General features: G+C 41.5%; 2 protein-coding genes across 2 annotated transcripts; both read left to right on the top strand.

The window, feature by feature from the left end:
• Positions 1-1565: 1565 nt before the first annotated feature.
• LOC310830770 (vomeronasal type-2 receptor 26-like) lies at positions 1566-8362 on the top strand (the record flags this gene model as incomplete). Its single annotated transcript, XM_083710610.1, has 4 exons — positions 1566-2384; positions 2684-2911; positions 5561-5687; positions 7461-8362. The coding sequence occupies 4 exons, from the start codon at positions 1566-1568 to the stop codon at positions 8360-8362; spliced, it is 2076 nt and encodes a 691-aa protein (XP_083566736.1).
• An 11707-nt stretch (positions 8363-20069) lies between these two features.
• LOC310830769 (vomeronasal type-2 receptor 26-like) lies at positions 20070-21227 on the top strand (the record flags this gene model as incomplete). Its single annotated transcript, XM_083710609.1, has 1 exon — positions 20070-21227. The coding sequence occupies one exon, from the start codon at positions 20070-20072 to the stop codon at positions 20970-20972; it is 903 nt and encodes a 300-aa protein (XP_083566735.1). The 3' UTR covers positions 20973-21227.
• Positions 21228-23289: the final 2062 nt, after the last annotated feature.

Below are 23289 nucleotides of genomic sequence, written 5' to 3'. Positions count from 1 at the left end.
TGCACTGTAGAACAGAATGAGAGGCTTAAAGCATCCAAAAGACAACATGCATTTGTGTAATGAAACAACTTGCTAAGGGAAAACTGGGAATGAGAGCAAAAATATAACACTTTTCCTTTACAGAGCAGAACATAGCTCAGGAGTACAGCACAGGCTGTGCATGCCAAAAGTCCCAGGTTCATTTTCTGGTTTTTTAAAAATATGATTAGGAAATATCCTTCTTTGAAACACTGGAGAATAGCTGGCAGCCTGTAAAGAAAATACTGACATTGGTGTGCTGTATATGAAGCAGCTTATCACATTCCTTTTATGTACACTTCTGGGTTTCAACCTATAAAAAGCTGGATTCTAAAAATACACACAGAGGTCCAGTACTGGAGGAAGTTTTTGCAGGTTCAGGAACTCTCCGAATGTGGTAATAGTTCCAAAAACTGTAGCACCCTTCAGTAGGCATTTGTAGCTGAAGCTCAATGGTGAAAAGAACAAAATGGACAGCACTCATGAAGTGAAATTCAAGACAATCTATCCATTCTCTATAGACATCTCCACAGTCTATATCTGCTGAGAGATTAAAAATCCGATTTGAGCTACACACTGCTCAAAACGGGCCTATTCTTATGGAAGCACAATCCAGTAAAATGGAGTCAGGGTGCATTTTCCTCCTTTGTTACAGAGCTTCATTAATGACTAATTATGCTGGTTGTACCCTATATGTATACTCCGACAGCTTAATCGTTCAGATTAAAGTAGACCACCACTGAGACAAAACCACTTTGTGTACTGTTCAAAAGTCCCATGAAATAGCCAGCCACTTTATTTGCAGCGTGGTGACCAAGTTTTACCAGCACATCCTGGCCTTGGTGTTTGCTGTTGATGAGATCAATGAGAATCCCAGGGTCCTGCCCAATGTCACTCTTGGGTTCCACATCTACGACAGCTATACTGATTCAAAGATGACCTATCGTTCCACTCTGGACCTGCTCTTTAAATCATATCACTTTGTCCCAAACTACAAATGTGGCATTCAGAATAACGTAATAGGAGTCATCGGAGGACTTGAGTCTGATATTTCTTCACACTTGGCAGATATCTTAGGTCTTTACAAGATTCCACAGGTAGGATTTGAGTCTGGGGATAAGAGGGGTTTCCTTTAACCCAGTATAATTCACTCTCTTTCTTTCTTTCCAGTAGGAACTTGAATGGGGAAAAGTAAAAGCTGAATTATTGGAACTGATTGGGGAGGGGGGTATAACATGGATAATCAAAGATGTGAATGATAAGGGCAAGATGGCTTTCTGAATTCTATTAAATTAACTCTATTGTATGTAAGGGGAATTGTTGCACCAGTGCAAAAGTGGGTGGGTGTGTCTGTCTGTCTCTATAAAATAATGCAGAGTTTTGCTTAAATTGTTGGAAAGTTATAGGATTGCAGTGTACAGGAGAAAAATAATAAATATTATGGACCGCTGATTCCACTCTAAAATGTCTGGTTGTTGTTTTAGATTTCATATGGTTCATTTGAAACAGCAGCCATTGATCAGATAAAGTTCCCTTCCTTTTACCGCATGGTTCCCAACGAAGGCCTTCAGTATCAGGGAATTATCCAGTTACTTCTGCATTTCAGATGGAAATGGGTAGGGCTCATTGCTATAAACGACAAAGGTGGAGAAACATTCTTGCAGACCATAGAGCCAATACTTTCCAAGCATGGAATATGTTCAGCATTCACAGAAAGAGTTCAGAAACATTTATATTTCTCAGGTAATGTACTTGAAATGGTTGATGACCTACTGAATAATTTGCCAACTTTCATGCTGAGCAAGGCCAAAGCAGTTATTATATATGGAGACAGTGGAACTGTTCGATGGTTGGGAGGTGTTATAGGAACACTCAAGATACTTCAACAAATCAGTCCTCAGTATAAAAAGATGTTATCTCCAGAAAAGGTTTGGATTACGACAGCCCAAATTGATTTTACCTTGTACACTTTTCAAAAGATTACAGAGGTTGATAGACAAATGTTCCATGGTTCTATCTGCTTCTCAATTCATGCAAGGGAGCTTCCGGATTTCAAAGAATTTCTTAAGAATATAAATCTTTCATGGGCAGATGAAGATGGTTTCATCAATTATTTTTGGGAACAAGCATTCAGTTGTTCACTTTCAAACTCCACTGTGTCAACATACTCATGTACCGGGGAGGAGATGCTGGAGAGCCTTCCTGCGCCATTTTTTGAAATGAGCATGACTGGCCATAGCTACAGTATCTATAATGCAGTTTATGCTTTGGCACAAGCCTTACATATGACTTCCTCAACTAAAACCAACTTCAGAAACATGGAGGGTGGAGACAAGCTATTTTATCAGAAGGTGGAACCCTGGAAGGTAATGTTTATGTACTGACAGTTCTGTGATACCAGTATTCCATTGCCAAAGCAATTTCTAAAGAAAATGAGCACCCAGCTTTTGTCATGATTTTAAATTCCTCCCTTCTTGCCAATAGGTGATCCTTTCCAATGATAATGTTTATACTCTAACTTATCCTCCATTATTCTTTTTGAAAGCTCTCTACACAGCAACTTGAACTGAATTTAAATTGATTCATGATTTTACACTCTCTTCCTTTGTCAGCTACTGAAAGTCAGAAACTTTGAATTGTGAATTCTCTTTCACTTTCCACCTAGCTCCATTCATTTCTTCAAGGAATGTCATTCAACAACAGTGCTGGAGATGAAATTACATTGAATGAACATGGAGAATTGGACGCTGGATTTGATATTACAAATTTGATCACATTCCCAAATAAATCCTACGTCAGAGTCAAAGTGGGAAGGCTGGACCCTCAGGCTCCTCCTGGCAAAGAATTCACCATTGATGACGCCATAATTGAATGGCACAGAAGTTTGACTCAGGTGGATAATGATGCAATTATTATTATTTTTTATTATTATTATTATTATTATTATTATTATTATTATTATCATCATCATCATCATCATTATTATCATTATCATTATTATCATTATTATCATTATTATTTACTTATACCCTGCCCATCTAGCCAGATCTTCCCAACCACTCTGGGCGCTTTCCAACAGGTTATTAAAAACAAAAAAAAAGTTAAGCATTAAAAGCTTCCCTAAATAGGGCTGCATTCAGATGTCTTCTAAAAATCAAGATAGTTGTTTATTTCCTTGACATCTGATGGGAGGGCATTCCACAGGGCAGGCGCCACTACCGGGAAGGCCCTCTGCCTGGTCCCTTGTAACCTGACTTCTTGCACTGAGGGAACTGCCAGAAGGCCCTCAAAGCTGGACCTCAGTGTCTGGGCAGAATGATGGGGGTGGAGACGCAACTTCTCGAATTCAGGTATTCACTGTCATCCAGAAAATGATATGAAGTATAAACAATTCCCCACTTATGCACAATTTATTTGCATATGTCTGCATACTTGTGCAGTACGGGTAACCCAGAAGTGTCAGGAAATAGCTGGAAAGTCCTCGTGTCTCACGAGGAGACTCTCCCCGTAGCCCAAAAGAACATCCTCTTAGGCAGTGGTTTTTTTTCTGGAAAAATAGGTGCCAGTACTCATCACGAAGTTGTTACAGTAAGTGCCACACTTTTTAACAACACAAAAAGAGGTGTCGGTTCATACCCTCTTGGGGGGGGAGCACTGCTCTTAAGGCTCTAGAAAGGGTCTCCTTGAAAGCCAGAGGCACAGTGGGGCTTTGTTGAGGCTTCTCAGCCTCCCCAACTGATGGGCTCTGGGGAGGATCGCCTCATGAGTCATGGCAACTCTGTAGGGTGCTCCCCCCTGCATGCATTTCACTTATGTGGGTGGGAGCCCAAAACGTAGCCCCCCAATTTGGAGAGTCGCTTGTAATTTTTAAAAAAGCATTTCTTAACATAATGTATGATTAAAATTGAATATCAGTGTAATGCCATATTTTATGGGCATATTGTAGACATGGCTTTTATATGAAAGGTGAATACTTCATTGGTGGCAAGGTATCATTTGAAGAACTCTCTTTCTGCACATGAGCACACCCAACTCCTTAAGATCCATATTGGTGGTTCTGCTTTTTGTGTGGACAGGCGGAGTCCCCAGATCCCACATGCCCCCCCCCCCGTCATGTGGAATAACGACTCAAGACAACATGCTATGGGATTAAATTGGCCACAACTTTATTAAATTTCAAATGTGGGTAGACCTTGGCTCAGGCATTGGGCGTTCTCCCTCCCCAGTCCCTAGCCGGGGACCTAGGGAGCATCAGGGTTATCGAGTGGGGGGGGATGGGCCGGCTCTGGAGAACATATGTTCAAGCAGAGATAGCCGCCCCCGTTACGACGCCACTGCAGGGGAGAGCAATGACGACCTTTCGGCGTACGGTCAAAGCCTCCCTTCAGAAACCCCTTTAACGGGGAACCCTGGTATCACCACCGCAAAGAGGAAGATGGACTAAAGGATTCCGCCCAAGGCCTGATACCGCCAAAGTTGTGACGTTTTGCTACGGGAAAGGCGAAACCTGCCAATGCAGGGAAATTCCTTTCCGGCCCTTTAACAGCAGCCTTAACGTAGCAGCGCCCGCATACCTGTGAAGAAAAGCTAACCTGCATAAACCTGTGAAGAAAAATTAACCTGCAAAATAAGACATTAACTGAGGGTGGGTAGGGTGGGAGAAGCTCTGGAGCCAAGTGAGGATTCCCAGGTAAGATCCTTCCCTCTATTGTGTGGGCAGGTAATCCCTCCCCTACCTGGCCTGGTCTCCTTGGCAACACTTCCCCCAGGTGGGATTGGACAATTGACTGAGATAGGCGGAGACCTCTAGGTATCCCACATGAGGGAGGCAAAGCCAAGCCTATGCTGTTGGAGCCGCTTCAGATCTAGGGGCTGCGCGCGTCCACGCAAAGGGCGCCCCCCATTTTAAGTGGGGAGCGGTCATTAGGCTACTCTTTAAATGAGTTATGTACATACACAGCTACTAGGGACAGGACATTTTTGTGGTGGCCCCGGTCTATGGAAATACTTCCCTTGAGATGTTCATTTGGCTTTGTCACTGTTGTCCTTCAGAAATAGGATGAAAACGCTTCTGTTCCACCTGGCTGCTGGTATAAGCTGATTTATAGGTCGTAGGTTGCGTTTTATATAATATTGTTTTATTGAAATTGTATTTGCATATGGTGTATGCTTTTTAGCCACCAAGAGAGGACATTGCCTGATAGAGCAGTATAAAAAGGTATAAAGAAATAAAGAATGACAACAAAATGTTGGCAGGGCCTAACATGTATTACAGAAAATAGATGTTTCCTGTCATTACTTTATGTGAGATTTATGAGTCAAGCCTTCAGTTTGTAACATTCAATGACATACAAATCTAGTATATAAGACTGAGTATAGAACTTTGAATCTTTCTGAGTTTGAATACAGAAGGAATGTGACCCTGTGTACTATTGCTTAAAGCATGATAGATATCAGATGGACGAAGAATTCTACAAACTATTTAATACTAAACTCTTCCCTTAACTTTATTCAATGCTAAATTTCCAATATCTTTGGATAGGTGCCACCCTTTTCAGAATGTAATAGCATCTGCCAACCTGGTTATGGGAAGAAAAAGAGAGAAGGAGAGAAATTTTGCTGCTATGATTGTGCTCCATGTCCAGATGGGATGGTCTCAAACGAGAAGGGTAGGACATGCTATTTCATGGTAGACCAGATTGCCCAAGTTACTGAAGTAAAATATGAGAGACTGTTTTGCAAGTTTGTTATAATTAACTTGGCACATTTTTTAAAATTATGTTGTTGTACATTGTTCTCAGTGTTCATTTAGGTACAGTTTCTTCATATTTCTGTAACAGTGGTACCTCGGGTTAAGTACTTAATTCGTTCTGGAGGTCTGTTCTTAACCTGAAACTGTTCTTAACCTGAAGCACCACCTTAGCTAATGGGGCCTCCTGCTGCCGCCGGAGCCCGATTTCTGTTCTCATCCTGAAGCAAAGTTCTTAACCCGAGGTACTATTTCTGGGTTAGCGGAGTCTGTAACCTGAAGCGTATGTAACCCAAAGTACCACTGTAGTCATCTTCAGGAAAATATTGTGCATATAATACATTTTAACACAAACAAATTCACAGCATAGTGTAATAATGGCTGAACCTGTGATTTAGAATCCTTAAAAGGAGCTTCCATTGATGGTATATTTAATTTCTGGTATTGAGATAGAAGAGGAATTTTGGATAAACCATGAAACTCAATCCAACCCATAATGGAAAAGCTTCTAGCTGAAGTCTCAGACACATTGCAAAAATCAATTGCTTTGTGTATGAGAAAGTATTCTGAAAAACACTTATGATCCAGAGAAAGAAATGCATACAGTGGAGACATTCTTACTAGGATCAAATGTCAAGGAGAAAGGGGACCTTGAGAAGTGATTATGATACTTAAGAAGTTTCCAGCAACTGAAGAGGAACTTGGGTTAAGAAGACATAAAAGAGAGAAAGTTCAAGTTTTGCAAAAGTTGTTCAGGATGATAGAAGGAGGCTTGCCCAAGACAAAATATCAAGTACCATGGGAATGCTTGTACATTTTTGTCACATTTCAATACACTAGAAAGTGGACTTATACTTGGAGGATAATGAATTGTTATTTTGAAATCATTCAGACCAAGCATGTGAGAGAAGAATCACATGGGACACAGTGTTATGGAAAACATGGGCAAGACTCAATACATATTGACAAGGGATGAGCACCCAGGCAGAAGCTATGGTGGACCATGTTGCTGGCTGTGTCCTTCCTTTCAGCTTGTGATCTGCCTTGGAACAAGAATGAGAAGTTATGAAAGTCTAAGTAGAGATAAAGTGGGAATCTATATAAAAAAATAAACTTATGCAGCACAGATCAGCCAAACTAGTACAACATGTAGGGATTAATATTTCAAACACAAACCAGTAATTACATAAGAATCACTATGAGCATCACATAAAGATTTTATGGTATTAACAAGAGGGCCAGTAAAAATGCCGTTCTTATTCAGGATTAAAAAATAAGGGATCAGGATTTTCTAGTATTAAAATGTATTGGGCAATAGTAATACTCAGAATCGACCCACTGAAATCAATCTATGTATTTATTTCATATTACTTAAGTCTATTTATTTCAGTGGGACTACTTTGAGTATGATTTGGTGGGATGGCACTCATTCGACAACCTGTAATTGCTGATTAATATATGGAATAAAGAACCTATGGTATTTAAAAGCAGGCTATGGGGGAATGCTTGTACATCTAGGACAAACATGCTGCTTCTGTTGAAAATTCCAGACTATGTGCAGGATTTGTAGGAATCTTGGGCAGAAAGGTATCAAAATTTGCATGGTGAAATATAATGTTTGGTGGACTGCTTCTGATACAGATTTTAATATTCGGAACTATTCTGGTTCAATATTTTGTTAACTTCTTTTCAGATGTAGAAAATTGTGCAAGTTGTGCAAAGGATCTATACCCAAACAAAGGCCAGGATCTATGCATTCCTAAGATACCAAACTTCTTAGCTTTTGATGAAGTGCTGACCATTGTTTCAACTTCCACTGCACTTTTATTGTCCCTGATCACAGCTCTGGTGCTGGGCATCTTCATTAAGCATCGGGATACAGCCATAGTCAAAGCCAACAACAGAAGCCTCACCTACATTCTCCTCATCTCCCTCCTCTTGTGTTTCCTCTGTTCTTTGTTGTTCATTGGAAAACCTAATAAGGTGACCTGCCTTCTCCGACAAACGGCTTTTGGCATCATCTTCTCTGTGGCCCTCTCTAGCATCTTGGCCAAAACTATATCAGTGGTTTTGGCATTCATGGCTACTAAGCCAGGATCCAGTATCAGGAAATGGGTGGGGAAAAGATTGGCTTACTCCATAGTCCTTTCCTGCTCTAAAACTCAAGTAGTGATATGTGCACTCTGGCTGACAATCTCTCCTCCATTCCCAGATTTGGACATGCACTCAATGAGGGAAGGAATTATATTTCTATGTAATGAAGGGTCAGTCCTCATGTTTTACTGTGTCTTGGGCTATATGGGTTTCCTGGCCATTGTCAGCTTCACTGTGGCCTTCTTAGCCAGGAAGTTGCCTGACAGTTTCAATGAAGCCAAGTTCATCACCTTCAGCATGTTGGTCTTCTGCAGCGTTTGGCTCTCCTTCATTCCAACGTACCTGAGCACCAGAGGAAAATACATGGTGGCTGTGGAGATCTTCTCCATCTTGGCTTCCAGTGCTGGATTACTGGCTTGCATCTTTTCCCCTAAATGCTACATTATTGTGATGAGGCCTGAGTTAAACAACAGAGAGCAATTGATACGGAGAAAGATATAAATGACAGAAGTTTTTTGGGGGTCTTAGGCTACCTGGCCTTGCTGACAATTAACAGTCTCATTGCACCTTTCCTAGTCAGAAAGTTGAAAAAAATGTAAATAATAGAAGGAATCATATTATCATTTATATTTTTGTTATTCCACATAGGAGCATATGTTTTTCATTTGAATTGGGACTATGTGAAGGATTGAAACTGTGGATATGATCCAACATCACTTACAGTAAGACATTTGAAGCAGATCAGTCTAGGCGCAGGAAAAATTCTGGAGAGCTTCAAAATAATCTACACATAGGGTGAACTAGTACCTCTACACTTCTTGAATCTCACACCTGAGTAGACACAGGATGAATTAAATGACTGGTTTGGCTTTAGGGAGTGCTCCAGGCACAGAAGGCTCTAAGATCTGAAGTATCTCTGAAAGAAAAAAAATCACACAAAGCATGAGACCTTTCTCTACATACCACAACTTTCTTTACACCAGGAATAGCCAATCTAATATGCTCCAGAAATTGTTGGACTAGAACTCCTATCAGCCTACCACTGACCATTATTATCAAGGATGAGGGTATCCATAGTGCAACAATATCCAGCGGGAACCATATTAGATGTTACTGATTTACACTAGTAGGGCAAGCCTTTCAGTGTACTGAATTACATTTCTTATCTGAGTGAAAGACTGGTGGCAGGGAGCTTCTCAACCATGTCAGATTGCCTCAGATCAGATGTGTTGTTTCTAAAGTGGTTAGACACTATTAACCAGTGTCCCTACCTCCTGATAATGTTAGAACTCTCTCCAGAATTGTTTCCAGTATGCCATTAGTATGATAGCAAACAATGTCCAATACATCTTGCATAGGTGGAAGAGTGTAGCAGCCCCCAGTTGTAGCAAGTTAGGCAAGTGGGGAAAGGATGGGGTGGGTTCAACTCTAAAAATATTCTTAGGAAGGGATTTTTAGGAAGTGGATTGATGCCTGCCCATAAGTGGGTATTATTATTGTTATTACTTGTGGATGTCAAGGATTGGCACGGAGTGGACTAGATGACCTGGCAGGTCCAATTCTAATCTTTAACTCTGTGATGTGACAAATACGATGTGACAAATTGTCATCCCCTACTGCTGATGCGCCATAGACTCCAAAAGCACTGCACAAGTGATTTTCTCCCCTGTAATTATTAAAATTACCATAATCAATTCTCCTGGCCAAAACTCCAGGGTGGAAAAAAGAATCAAAGAGCAAGTCTGACATGATTATAAATTCTTCAGTGCTCCATATACAGCTGTAGTAAGGGGGTGGGGAGACAGGCTGGGCTCTGTTACTTGTCAGTTATCAGTTTCCCTCTTTTAATCTATAAGTCTTGAATCAAATTATGTATTTGAGGCATGTATCTTATTTGTCACCCATGCCATTATATTGTGACAGAGTTTGAGTTAACAATAAGTTGGGCACATGTCTGTTTAAGTACTGTACCAAATTGACAGTGTCAACTGCCCCCAAATCTATCTTATTTGAAGCAGGTGGACCACAGTAATAATTGTAGAGGGAAATAGAGGAGTCTATGCATAGAAGGATGTTCCTCCTGCTGCTTCTGCTGCTCCCCAATATGGTGCCCCAAGTCCAAAGTGTTAAATGTACAACATTTCACCCTATTCATGTTCCACACGAGTGGCATGAGCCAGGTGACCTGGTCATTGGTGCAATAGCATCTCATATCTATTACATAGTCCCCAAATTTTCCTTCAAGAAACACCCTTTTCAAAGCTTCATTGGCATCCCAATGTAAGTAACCGGTACTTAAGGTTATTTTATTTATTGTTTATACATTATATCTGGCTAAAGAAAACTTTGATTGATTTGGCAGGGAAATAGCATTAGAACTTTAGTTTTTAAATGAATTGGGGGGGATTATTAGAAATCTCCATGAACATATGCTATACACATACTGTCAGTTAACATTAAGTGCTTTTTTAATCCAATGCTGTAAAGACAGAGTGAAAAGGGAGTAGGAGAAAGAGAAGGGGGATAGAATTTTTAAAAAGAGCCCTTCCACGTACAGCCAAGAAGTGAGGTACTAAGTTTTGCTTATGATACCAAAATGTTCAGGATAGAGAAAACAAACAAGGATTGTAAAGAGCTCCAAAACAATCTCTTCAAACTGGGTGCATGGGCATTGAAATGGCAAACCTAATTCACTGTAAGCAAGTATTAAGTGATGGACCTAAAATAGTAATTTCACTTCTATGCTCATGGGGTCTCAACTGGTTGTAAGAAATCATCAATAGATAGTTTCATGAAGATGTCAACAAAGTGTGCAGCAGCTGTAGAGAACACTTTGATATATTTTTTAAGAAACAGCAGTGTCTGAATATTGTCTTTAAAAAACCCCAATAATCCTTGCCAGCTGTGCTGCCTCTTTGTTGGCAGGCAGATTAAACTCTTATATATAGGTTATGTGCACTGTTTAATTTTTCCCATGAAATGGTAACTCACTTCATTTGCAGGGTGATGACAAAGTTTTACCAGCACATGCTGGCCTTCGTATTTGCTGTTTATGAAATCAATGAGAATCCCAGGATATTGCCCAATGTCTCCCTTGGGTTCCACAGCTATGATAGCTATTTTAATTCAAGAATGACATACCGAAACACTTTGGACCTGCTCTATAAATCGCATCACTTTCTTCCCAACTACAACTGTGTTATCCAGAAAAATGTAATAGGAGTCATTGGGGGACTTGGCTTTGATACTACCTGGTGCATGGCAAATGTGTTAGGCCTTTACAAGATTCCACAGGTAGAATATGGGTTTTGGAAAATGGAGATTTTGTACCATAATTCACTGTCATCATTTCCTTGCAGTAGGAATCTACTAATTCATAAATATGGAGTGTTAAATTGGAAGAAGGAAAAAGGGATGTAATATGTGGATATATTTGGGATGGGGGCGTAGTATGCATATCCAACAATGTGTGTAAGAAGGGTGATGTGTATTTAACAGATGTAATGAAAGATTGTTGCAAAGGTGCCAGGCTCATAAATGAGGCACCTAGATGGGTCCATATTACTTCAATCCTGAAAGGACTGCACTGGCTGCCTGTGAGCTACCAATCTCAATTTATGGCATTGATACTGGTGTAAAGGTAATGGTAAAGGGACCCCTGACCATTAGGTCCAGTCGTGGCCGACTCTGGGGTTGCGGTGCTCATCTTGCTTTATTGGCCGAGGGAGCCGGCGTTCAGCTGCTGGGTCATGTGGCCAGCATGACTAAGCCACTTCTGGAGAACCAGAGTAACACACGGAAACGCCATTTACCTTCCCGTCAGAGTGGTACCTATTTATCTACTTGCACTTTGACGTGCTTTCAAACTGCTAGGTTGGCAGGAGCTGGGACTGAGCAACAGGAGCTCACCCCGTCGTGGGGATTCGAACCGCTGACCTTCTGATCGGCAAGTCCTAGGCTCTGTGGTTTAACCCACAGCACCACCCACTTCCCATACTGGTGTACAAAGGATAAATAACTCAGGACACATTAACTAAGAATGTTCCTATGAAATTCCCTTCCTGGGGAAGTATGATGTTATTCAGCACTGTTCACTTTCAGATGCTAATTACAAACACTGTTTTATTGTTATTGTTCTTGCATTTGGCATTTCAGAGAGAGATACAGTGGGGCCAGTATTATGCTGTCATGCTGCATTGTTGGATTTCACTACAGTTGTTTTGAGTTTTGCTAAAAATGATTGGTATTGTATTTTTGTATTTTTGTGATATTTTATATGATGTGGTTTATTGTGGCCAGAGAACAATAACATATATAACCTTATGGAGATCTTCAGGATTTCCGAATACTGTAGATCTTCCTGGAGGAGTTCTTAGTAGATGGAGCACCAACCTCTCTCTACAATCACTATGAAGGTTACAGAGCAAAAGAACATGATCAATAGTTTCTGTTGCTCCACCTCCATCTTGGAGTTTCTCTCAATCCACTTAGCAGTACATTTAATAGGACAATGATAAATGCTGCTCTCTATCAATGTGTACAAGCATAGCTGTGTTGATGCCATAATAACAATACTAAATATCTGCAGAAACAATTGAGCAAGGTTCTCTGTGTTTTTATATATAAACTGAGGTTGCTGCTTTCCCTAAACTTAGCACATTTCGATTATATAGGATTTCTATTTCTATTCAAAGAAACTGGAATAGCATGAGTTCTTGTTTCCATTTGGAAAGTGTTGGCTTTTCTCTTTTTCAGATTTCATATGGCTCATTTGAACCAGCCATAAATCATCAAACCAAGTTCCCTTCTTTTTACCGCATGGTCCCCAATGAAGACCTTCAGTATCAGGGAATTATCCAGTTACTTCTGCATTTCAGGTGGAAATGGGTTGGGCTCATCACTCCAGCTAATGATGCCGGAGAGCGCTTCTTAGAGACAATTGAACCAATGCTTTTCAAGAATGGAATCTGTTCAGAATTCACAGAACGAGTCGAACCAAATATGCATTATTCTGGTAACATGCTAGAAAAAAGGGTTTTGTTACCAAATTTCATGAAGAGCAAAGCCAACACAGTTCTTATATATGGAGAAAGTCTATCTATTATATGGTTGTCAAGTGCTATAAAGACAATGGAGGTAGCTGAGCTACTACTTTCTCCTAAGAAGTTACAGGCAGGAAAAGTATGGATTACAACAGCCCAAATTGATTTCATATTATATGTCCTTCAAAAATTTGCTTATTTTAATACACAAATGTTCCATGGTGCTATCTCCTTTGCGATTCACTCCAAGGAGATTCACAACTTTCAAGACTTTCTTCAGGACATATATCCTGATTGGATGGGGAGAAATGGTTTTATCAAAGATTTCTGGGAACATGCGTTCAGTTGCTTAGTTTCAAACTCCAGTCTCTTAAAAGTAATTCGTGCCGCATGTACTGGAGAGGAAATGCTGGAGAGCCTCCCTGCACCAGTTTTTGAAATGAGCATGACTGGTCACAGCTACAGTATCTATAATGCTGTCTATGCTTTGGCACATGCCTTGAATGGCATGAACTTGGCTGGAGCCATCCGCAAAGGTGCTGGGGGAAGACTTGCCCTGCGATATGTAGAACCTTGGCAGGTAGGGTTTCCTCTTACAAAGTATTCATTTTGCAAATTGTTTAGTGTTGTGCACTGTGCTGATTTGTTATGTGAACTAGCATTTAATTATAAGTAAAGAAATAAAAGAATAAAATTAGGAAGTTTGTCACAAATGTGGGAATTGGGATATTTTTAAAAATACATATACTGAATGGAAAAATTGACAAGTGGGATGCCATAGGATACTGTCCTGGGCCTGTTGTTGTTCAACGTCTTTATAAATGACTTGGATGAAGGAATTAAAGGGATGTTCATCAAATTTGCAGATGGCACCTATCTGGGAGGCGTAGCTAATGCCACAGAAGACAGAATCAAGATTCAATGTGTTCTTAACAGATTGGCGAACTGGGCCCAAACTAACAAAATGAGTTTCAACCAGGCGATTGTAAGGTTCTGCCCTTAGGCATGAAGAACCAGCTGCACAAATATAAGATGGGGGACACCTGGCTTACTAGCAGTACATGTGAAAAGGATCTAGGAATATTGGTGGACCAAAAGGATAACATGAATCAACAGTGTGGTGTAGCGGGGGGACGGGGACCCTGATGCTATTCTAGGCTACATCAGCAGATGTATAGTGTCAAGGGGGGGGGGGAATGGTACCACTCTATTCTGCCTTGGTCAGACCACACCTGGAATACTGTATCCAGTTCTGAACACCACAATTTAAGAGGGCTATTGACAAGCTGGAATGTTTGCAGAAGAGGGAAACCAAGATGATCAAGGGTCTTGAAACCCAGCCTTATGAAGAAGAGTTGAAGGATCTGGATACGTTTAGTCTGGAAAAGAGGAGAGTGAGAGGAGATGTGATAGCCGTCTTCTAGTATTTTAAAGGCTGTCACATGGAAGATTGAGCAAACTTGTTTCTTCTGCTCTGGAGGTAGAACTCGATACAAGAAAGGAGATTCTGTCTAAATATCAGGAAGAACTTTCTGACAGAGCTGTTCAACAGTGGAATGGACTCCCTTGGGTGCTTATGGATTCTCCTTTCTTGGAGGTTTTTAAGCAGAGGTTAAATAGCCATCTGTCATTGGTGCTTTATTTGAGCTTCCTGTGTTGCAGGGGGTTGGACTGGATGACCCTTGTGGTCATTCCAAGACTTTAGATGACACAGGTTTTTATAACTACAGCTAACTCACATTTTACATGGGGTTTACAATCCTCACCATTCCACGTATAAGCAAAATCACGTAAGGCTAGAACAACCTCTAGAAAACTATTAAAAAGCCATCTTATAAATGTTGGGATTTTTGACTACGTGCAATCTGCAGCATCCCACAGAAGCATTTAAGGAGTTCGCCAAAGGCCAAAAAGAGTGAGCAGAGGGAGTTATTCTGCCTAGAGATATGGGACCTTGGATATAACTCTGCTTTTGGTTGAGGTCTCTACATAGGCATGATGACTCATGACCTTCCTGGTTGGTTGGTTGGTTGGTTGGTTGGTTGGTTGGTCAGTGTGTGTTTTGAGAGTCATTTGGAGTTTGTTCAGTGAGAGAGTTAAGATCCATGTCTGTATCCTGTATATATGTTACTTGTGAGTCTGTTGTAAATAATAAACACCTATAAGTAACCAAGTTACTGGTAGCAGCATCTTGTTCCTGCTTCATCCTACCTGCCTGCAACTGATTGCTTCTGGAAGTCTGTGTATGCTCTGCTATATTCGACTGGGTCTGGCTAAGATCCTGCAACAGGTTAAAGTTGTGAAACATCAATAATAAATTGCTGCACTTACTGCTGAGGGACAAATGTAGCTCTTCATGTTCCTCCTCATCTCCCTCACTTCATATGATATAAGCACCAAGGCAGTTGGCCAGTAGCCAGAAGTGCTTGGCACAGTGTTTGTTTTCACCGTCTCCATCTGCAGATGCAGCCTTGTCTGTCATTCAGATATTCTTCAGGTTTAATGGCTCTTCAAGCCATTAAGCCAACCTGGGCTTAAATGACCTTGGCAGGCTGGTGGATGATTTGAAATGGTCATTGAAGCTTGGATGCTACCATCCAAATAAACACATTTCCAGTTTATGTCTTCCAGACACAAGTTCAGCGCCTCTTCTTCCTTCACCAAGGTCTTGTCCTGCACCTGGCTGTCACCTTTGCAGTCAGTGCTGGACTTGCTGCCACAGACCCATTCATCTCCTTCTCATGCACCTTGATGGCATGGATACTGGATTTGTTGTGGCCAATTTTGCATACCCCCAGCACACACAGGCATGCCATCCCTCAAGCAGTCAAGTACAGCTAACGTCTCTTCCAGTGCAGGAATCACCTTCCACTTCTTTGTTTTCTCAGCAGCTAATGGTGATGACAATGATGCCTTGTGTTTGGGGACTCTTCTGCAGTCTGAAGCTCTGCCAACCACCTTCTCTACATTACAAACCCCTCAGTTGTCTCTCCAACCCTCACCAACTCCCTCTGCCACACTTTATACTCTTCTGTTGTCACTCCACACACACACACACACACACACACACACACGAGTCTTTCTAGCCTCTGCATATCACCCTCTTGAATTGCATCTTCAGCACTCCAACCTCCTCAATTGTCTCCAAACCCCTACGCCATGGGTAGGCAATCGCCTTCTAAATCCGGCCCACAGATGGTCCAGGAATCAGCATGTTTTTACATGAGTAGAATGTGTCCTTTTAGTTAAAATGCATTTCTGGGTTATTTGTGGGGCCTGCCTGGTGTTTTTACAGGAGTAGACTGCGTGCTTTTATTTAAAATGCATCTCTGTGTTATTTGTGGGACATAGGAATTCGTTCATTTTTTTAGTTTTATTTTTCAAAATATAGTCTGGCCCCCCACAAGGTCTGAGGGACAGTGGACCAGCCCCCTGCTGAAAAAGTTTGCTGACCCCTGCCCTATGCAAGTCTCTCTGAACTCCTCCTATCACTCTCTCCAACCACCTCTTCTGCACTCAAACACCCTCATGAAAGCTGCTAAGGACTGCTGGCCATTTTTTCCTGCTCACGCACTCACTCACTCACTCCCCCTTCATTCCATTTTCTTACCCCTCCCCCCGTGTGCACACCATTTTTAAACAAATATTTTTCACACCAGACGCATGAAGCTGCAAGTGTGTATGTTAAATTAGTGTAAGTGGGAGTTAACAGGTATTAACTCTTAAAGTACAGGTAAGTAACAGCAGCTATCAAAAGAGTTAGAGCTACCTACAACTGTTCCAAAAATTCAACAGGCATAAATTAGACATTTTTTAAAAAAATGGTGTGTGTGTGTGTGTGGGTGTGTGGGTGTAGGGTGCTATCAGAAATCCTAACCATATTTCAGTGGGGGTAGAATTTTTTAAAGAAATGTGTATGGGAACTTGCCTAGCTATTTCCCCTCTCGGTGTCTCTGAACAGCATGAATTGGCCAAGTGAAGTGCTTGTCAAACTGTGTCAAATTATACCCTTGCGACATTCTGTAGTTTGTCAGTGCCTGTCGGAGTGTCCATGGAAATGCTTTATAGACCTTTCAATTCTCTTCCCACTTAGCTCCACTCATTCCTGCAGAGAATCTCATTCAACAACAGCGCTGGGGATGAAATCACATTAAATGAATATGGAGAGTTAGCAGCTGGCTTTGATATTACCAACTTGGTCACTTTCCCAAATCATTCCTACGTCAGAGTCAAAGTGGGAAGGCTGGATCCTCGCGCCCCTCCTGGCAAACAGCTCACCATTAATGAAAACAGAATCAAATGGCACAGGCGCTTCACTAAGGTATGGAAATAAATGCACAGTGGCTGAAATGCCATAATATGTGGTGACCCACAAAATGGGTTGCAACAAAAGCACTTCACACATTGTTAACTTTGATATTCACTATTAAAATATAGGCTTAAAAAAGAGGATTCCCTATCTAGATGGATAGTACTTGGTTGGTTGGTTGGTTGGTTGGTTGGTTGGCTGGATGGATGGTTGGTTGGATGGCTGGCATCCATCTGTCTCAGGAGACAGTGGAGAAGTGCACCTTTCGGGGTGAGGTCAAACTTTTTGAAGGCTACAGCACCAGGTGTGCCTGTAGAGACCAATGTGAGAGAGATAGTTTAATGGTGAGATACTCTATTTGAATGACTTTTCCTGTATGTTAGCACTTTCAGCTTCTGAGGCCCTCTTTCTTGGTCTGCTGTTTTGTTGGTGGCACTTTTCTTGTACATGATATTATATTGAATGTGATACTGACATTATAAGCCATCAAGGAGAAAACATTGCCGTTTAAGAAATGCTGTAAGGTCTACCAGTACTGTGGTACCTGGGGTTACAGACGCTTCAGGTTACAGACTCCACTAACCCAGAAATAGTACCTCGGGTTAATAACTTTGCTTCAGGATGAGAACAGAAATCATGCAGCAGTGACCTGGCAGCAGTGGGAGGCCCCATTAGCTAAAGTGGTACCTCAGGTTAAGAACAGTTTCAGGTTAAGAATGGACCTCCGGAACAAATTAAGTTCTTAACCCAAGGTACCATTGTACATGAACGGATGACCCACAATACCAAAAAGAGCAACATGCACAGAAAACATCTCACATAAAGGAGGACCAATGACTACCAGAGAGTCCACAATTGTCCAGCATTCTTGTTCGTGAAATTACTGAAGCAAAGGCTACACTAGTTGTATCGTTGTTTGGGCTGAGAATGAACATTATAATCTTCTTGAGTTTGTATGATTCTAAGTTTGGGATGCATACATCTTGAGACAGTTGTAGCTGGTGAGTAAGCCTAAGGTGGGCATAAGCACTCCTAGCCACCAAAAAGAAACGTAGAAACGCCTGCTTCAGAAGGAGTGCAACCCCTCCCATAACAGGTTTTGCACATAATTCCCAAGCAGGAGTGCCAAGCTTGGCTCCACAACCATGGGTGCCCAGGGCTGTGGGTGTCATGCAGCATGAATAGCCCTGGCACCAAAATTTGTGGGTGCCCAGCCCCTTCAAGGGGGATTTTGTGGGTGCTAGGACCAACCCAGAGTTGGCACCTATGTTCCCAAGCATGAGAAACACCCACCCAAAGTACTTCTCTCTTATAAGGATTCAACCACCACCCAATCCATCACTCCCTCCAGACACCTGGCCAGTACCTTCACCACCTCCTCTCTTTCCAATCTAGTGAAGAGATAGAGCTGCAGATCATCAGCATACAGATGACACTGTGTTCCGGATCCTAGGATATGATTCTGAAGAGTTTCATACAGTTATAATAAATGGCAACAAAACACAGTATAGGTCCTAAAGGGACACCAAAGCCCCAAAGCCATGGCATGGTTCCCTAGTACTAGTTTCTCAGATTGACCATGCAGGTAGGAACAGAACCACTGTAATGGGGTATGTTTAATTGCCATCTCCTTGAGTCACAACAAAGAACATATATAAAATCCTTAGAGAAAATGCAGTTAGGTTGTGAGGTGAGATTAGACTGAATTCTGGTGCAGCTCAAATGGTGGATGGTCTAGGTATGAATATTGCAGTCGTGTTGAGTTTGTACAATGATTAGAGGAGCAGCTCTTTACCACACTGTATGTGACACCTGTGCACCTATGGATCATATATTTCACACTATTAGTCCTCATATTTACTGTTAAATCACCTGATATTGGATATTACATTGATCCCCCAAAACATTTATCTTTTCCTACCTCTTTGGATAGGTGCCACCCCCTTCTATATGTAATGACATCTGCCATTCTGGATACGGGAAGAAAAAGAAGGAGGGGAAGAAGTTTTGCTGCTATGATTGTGATCAATGTCCAGAAGGAATGATCTCAAATGAGAAAGGTGGATAATGTCATCTTAAGACAATACCAAACAATGCAATTTATTTTAGTAAACTCTGGGTTCTTCAGCAATTTTGTTGTCATTAATCTACTGGAGGAGGGAAGGCTTAAAATATGGCTTGACGTGTTGTTTTCATTGTTCATAGATAACATCAATATAATTTTATCTTTAAAATATCTTGAAGAAATTATTTTAAAATGGGAGGTAATATATTTTACCTCCATCTTCTATAAAGTTTTGGGGGAATATAAGTGGTGGTTTCTCCTCTAAGAACAAGGTTGTTTGATGAGAAGGTGAAAGTCTCATTAAAGTCACCTTTCTGGGCCCCAGAGATTTCAGCTGTAATGTACTCATTTTTATATGACTTTAGTATATGACTTTAGAAAAAGGAGGGAAGGGTTATAAAAGCAGATGTCCTTCATGAAAAAAAAATATTCCAGATTTAATACATGACCTTTATTTTTTCTTAATCTAAGGCAGTGGTTCCTAATTGGTGGTCTGTGTACCTCATGGAGTCCGCATAGCCAACACAGGGTGTCTGTGGCACCATATGCACAATAAAAACTACTAGTGATATACCAAAAAGTAGGGGGTCCATGTTTGACTTTTGAAAAACAGGGGGTCCACAGTACTTAGCTAATTAGGAACCGCTGATCCAGGGTAAAAGCATTTGGGCTGAAAGTTTTGAAACATTTTGAAATGGAAAACACAATGCTAGATAGACTAATGGTGAGGAAATTCTTAAGAATAGTATTGGTTGCTTCAAATTGTCATGCATTGTTTGTTTGTTTTCAGACATGGAAACATGTGTCAGTTGCCCAGCAGATCAATATCCAAACAAAGACCAGGATCTATGCATTCCTAAGATTCCAAACTTCTTAGCTTTTCATGAAACGTTGGCCATTGTTTCAGCTACCTCTATACTTCTATTCTCTCTGATCACAATTCTGATGCTCAGCATCTTCATTAAACATCGGGATACAGCCATCGTCAAAGCCAACAACAGAAGCCTCACCTATATTCTCCTCATCTCCCTCTTCCTGTGTTTCCTCTGCTCTTTGTTGTTCATTGGAAAACCTAATAAGGTGACCTGCCTTCTTCGACAAACCACTTTTGGCATTGTCTTCTCTGTGGCCCTCTCTAGCATCTTAGCCAAAACCATACTAGTGGTTTTGGCATTCATGGCTACCAAACCAGGATCCAGGATCCGGAGATGGGTAGGAAAAGAACTTACTTATTCCATTGTCCTTTCCTCCTCTATGGTTCAAGTAGGAATCTGTGCCTTCTGGCTTGGAGCCTCTCCCCCTTTCCCAGATTTGGATACACACTCAATGAATGAAGAAATTGTAGTGTTATGTAATGAAGGGTCAATCCTGATGTTCTATTGTGTTTTGGGCTACCTGGGCTTCCTGGCCACTGTCAGTTTCACTGTGGCCTTCTTAGCCAGGAAGTTGCCTGACAGTTTCAATGAGGCCAAGTTCATCACCTTCAGCATGCTGGTCTTTTGCAGTGTTTGGCTCTCCTTTATTCCAACTTACCTGAGCACCAGAGGAAAATACATGGTGGCTGTGGAGATCTTCTCCATCTTGGCTTCCAGTACTGGTTTGTTGGCTTGCCTCTTTTTCCCAAAATGCTACATTATTGTGGTGAGACCTGACCTTAACAACAGACAGCAGCTGACACAAAAGAAGTATAAATGACAGAATATTTTGTGGTTCTTTTGGGTCTTGGGCTATGTGGATTTGCTTGTAGGTATCATTTCCCCTGTATTTTTCAAAGCAGGAAATTACCAGAAAATTTTCTTCCCCATCCTACCTTCTGCATCTCCATAGCTGTCCCACATTTTTGTCAAGGGGCTCTTTCTTTCCTGGGCAAGTCTGGGGAGAACATAGGTAGTTGTGGAGAGAGGAGAGGGAGAGAAACACAGTAATATTGCCTGATACTGAGAGCAGTTGTCTATCTAGAAGGATTGTGCGATGGATTTGGCAGTCCTGAGCCAAGTTGGGTCTATTTGGAAGGAGTTTGGCATCAGTCAAGATGAACTGGAATGGCTATGGATCACTCCTGGTCAACTTAGATGCTCCAGAATTATCTGTGGCTTGCAGTGAATCAGACAGGAAGTGAACATAGGCATCAGGCTAGAGAATTTTGATGTGGTCTAGCCCTAACTGAATGTGTCTTCCCAGGTAAATGTAGGAGACTGATTGCTTGATTCTGCTTCCCACCTGATAACCCACCCCACAGCATCCCTGCCTTCTTTAAACAGCTATTAAGTAGAGGCAGAGGTCCTGTATGGCGCTTCATCAAAAACAGCTTCCCCACAAATAAGTTGTTTGCAAAAGAGCACCCTTCAGAATTGAAACACCACCATCCCAGCTCTCAATCCTGAATACGAAAGAGATGCAAATTCTTCGCCCCATTTCCCTCCCAGCCATATGCTTAATTAAAGCTTTTTACACAAATTAAGCATTAGGTCAGTTCTTGAACTAAATCAGGACTGGATCTGAGATAGTGACAGAGGAGTTTCCTCAGGCCTTGCTGAGTGATCACTGTGTGTGGCTGGCAACTGGCTCAGGAGATGGGAGAGTTGAAATGCTCTCATCAATCCTCTTCACCAGGCAGACCTCATTGGTGTTGGATAATTTGTTGGATAATTTGTTCTGGTTGCAGATTCTATCGTTGTTATATGTCAATAAATATAACATGTTACCAGTGTTTCTTCTCTCGAGTTTTCTTGGGCAAATGACACTATGTTAATTACCAAGCTTACCATGCCCCCTATATAAACAAATTATTTGAAGGAATGAATGACAATTTCATGGGGACAGTAGTTCTATTAAATCATGGGTCATGTTTTGTGTGGTGCATTTTGAAGCCTCTGTGCTTATTCATTTATATTATTCATAACATCTTGATGATCACCAACCCCCACGGCACCTCAATAGCCAATTGAAGCAGAGCATTTAAAAGTGCTCCAAACTGGAAATCACATGGTCACTCCATGAGAAATTCTAGGTGCAAAAACACACCTCTAACTCATTTTAAAACTGGGACATCAACATTTCTAGAATTTCATACTTGGATTGACAGGGGGCTGGGAAGGGAGAAAGGAAATGACTCACCTTGCCATAGATACTGCTGCAGGCTCAGAGGGCTCTTGTTGTTGTTTAGTCGTTTAGTTGTGTCTGACTCTTCGTGACCCCATGGACCAGAGCACGCCAGGCACTCCTGTCTTCCACTGCCTCCCACAGTTTGGTCAAACTCATGCTGGTAGCTTCGAGAACACTATCCAACCATCTCATCCTCTGTTGTCCTCTTCTCCTTGTGCCCTCCATCTTTCCCAATATCAGGGTCTTTTCCAATGAGTCTTCTCTTCTCATGAAGTGGCCAAAGTATTGGAGCCTCAGCTTCACGATCTGTCCTTCCAGTGAGCACTCAGGGCTGATTTCCTGAAGAATGGATAGGTTTGATCTTTTCACAGTCCATGGGACTCTCAAGAGTCTCAAGAGGGCTCTAATACTTGACAAAGCCTTGAAAGTTAAAGATCACACCAGACATGAGGCATTTTCTATAGCTCAAACCTTCCTTACACCAAGGCTTTACAATCTGTGCATCTCCAGATGTTGCAGGACCACAGCTTCCATCAGCTTGAAATTGACCATTATTATCAAGGATGGTAGAAGCTATAGTCCAGAAACATCTAGATGGTGCAACATTGCCTATCACTGCCTTACACTGATGGGCCACCCTGACAGCCTTCAGAATTACCACCTCTTACCAGAGTAAGAAAGGGATGGCACAGACATCCCCAAGAATGTCACTCTCCTTCAAACAATATATATGTGCTCTTTCCAAAGTAGCTAGACTGTATTATCCAGGGTCCCTAGATGGTTTGCACCCTTTCCATCATTGTTCCCAAGATCCAGTAAGTGTCACAGAGTGGAGGCACCCCTAGCCATAGAAAATTAGACAAGTGGGGAAAGGATGAGGTTGGCTTATCTCTAAAAAATATTTTGC

Source organism: Podarcis gaigeae (genome assembly GCF_964106915.1).
Source record: "Podarcis gaigeae genome assembly, chromosome: 13".
NCBI classification, from domain to species: domain Eukaryota; kingdom Metazoa; phylum Chordata; class Lepidosauria; order Squamata; family Lacertidae; genus Podarcis; species Podarcis gaigeae.
The sequence above is the reverse complement of the archived record's forward strand: the minus strand, read 5'-3'. Positions and strand labels throughout refer to the sequence as shown.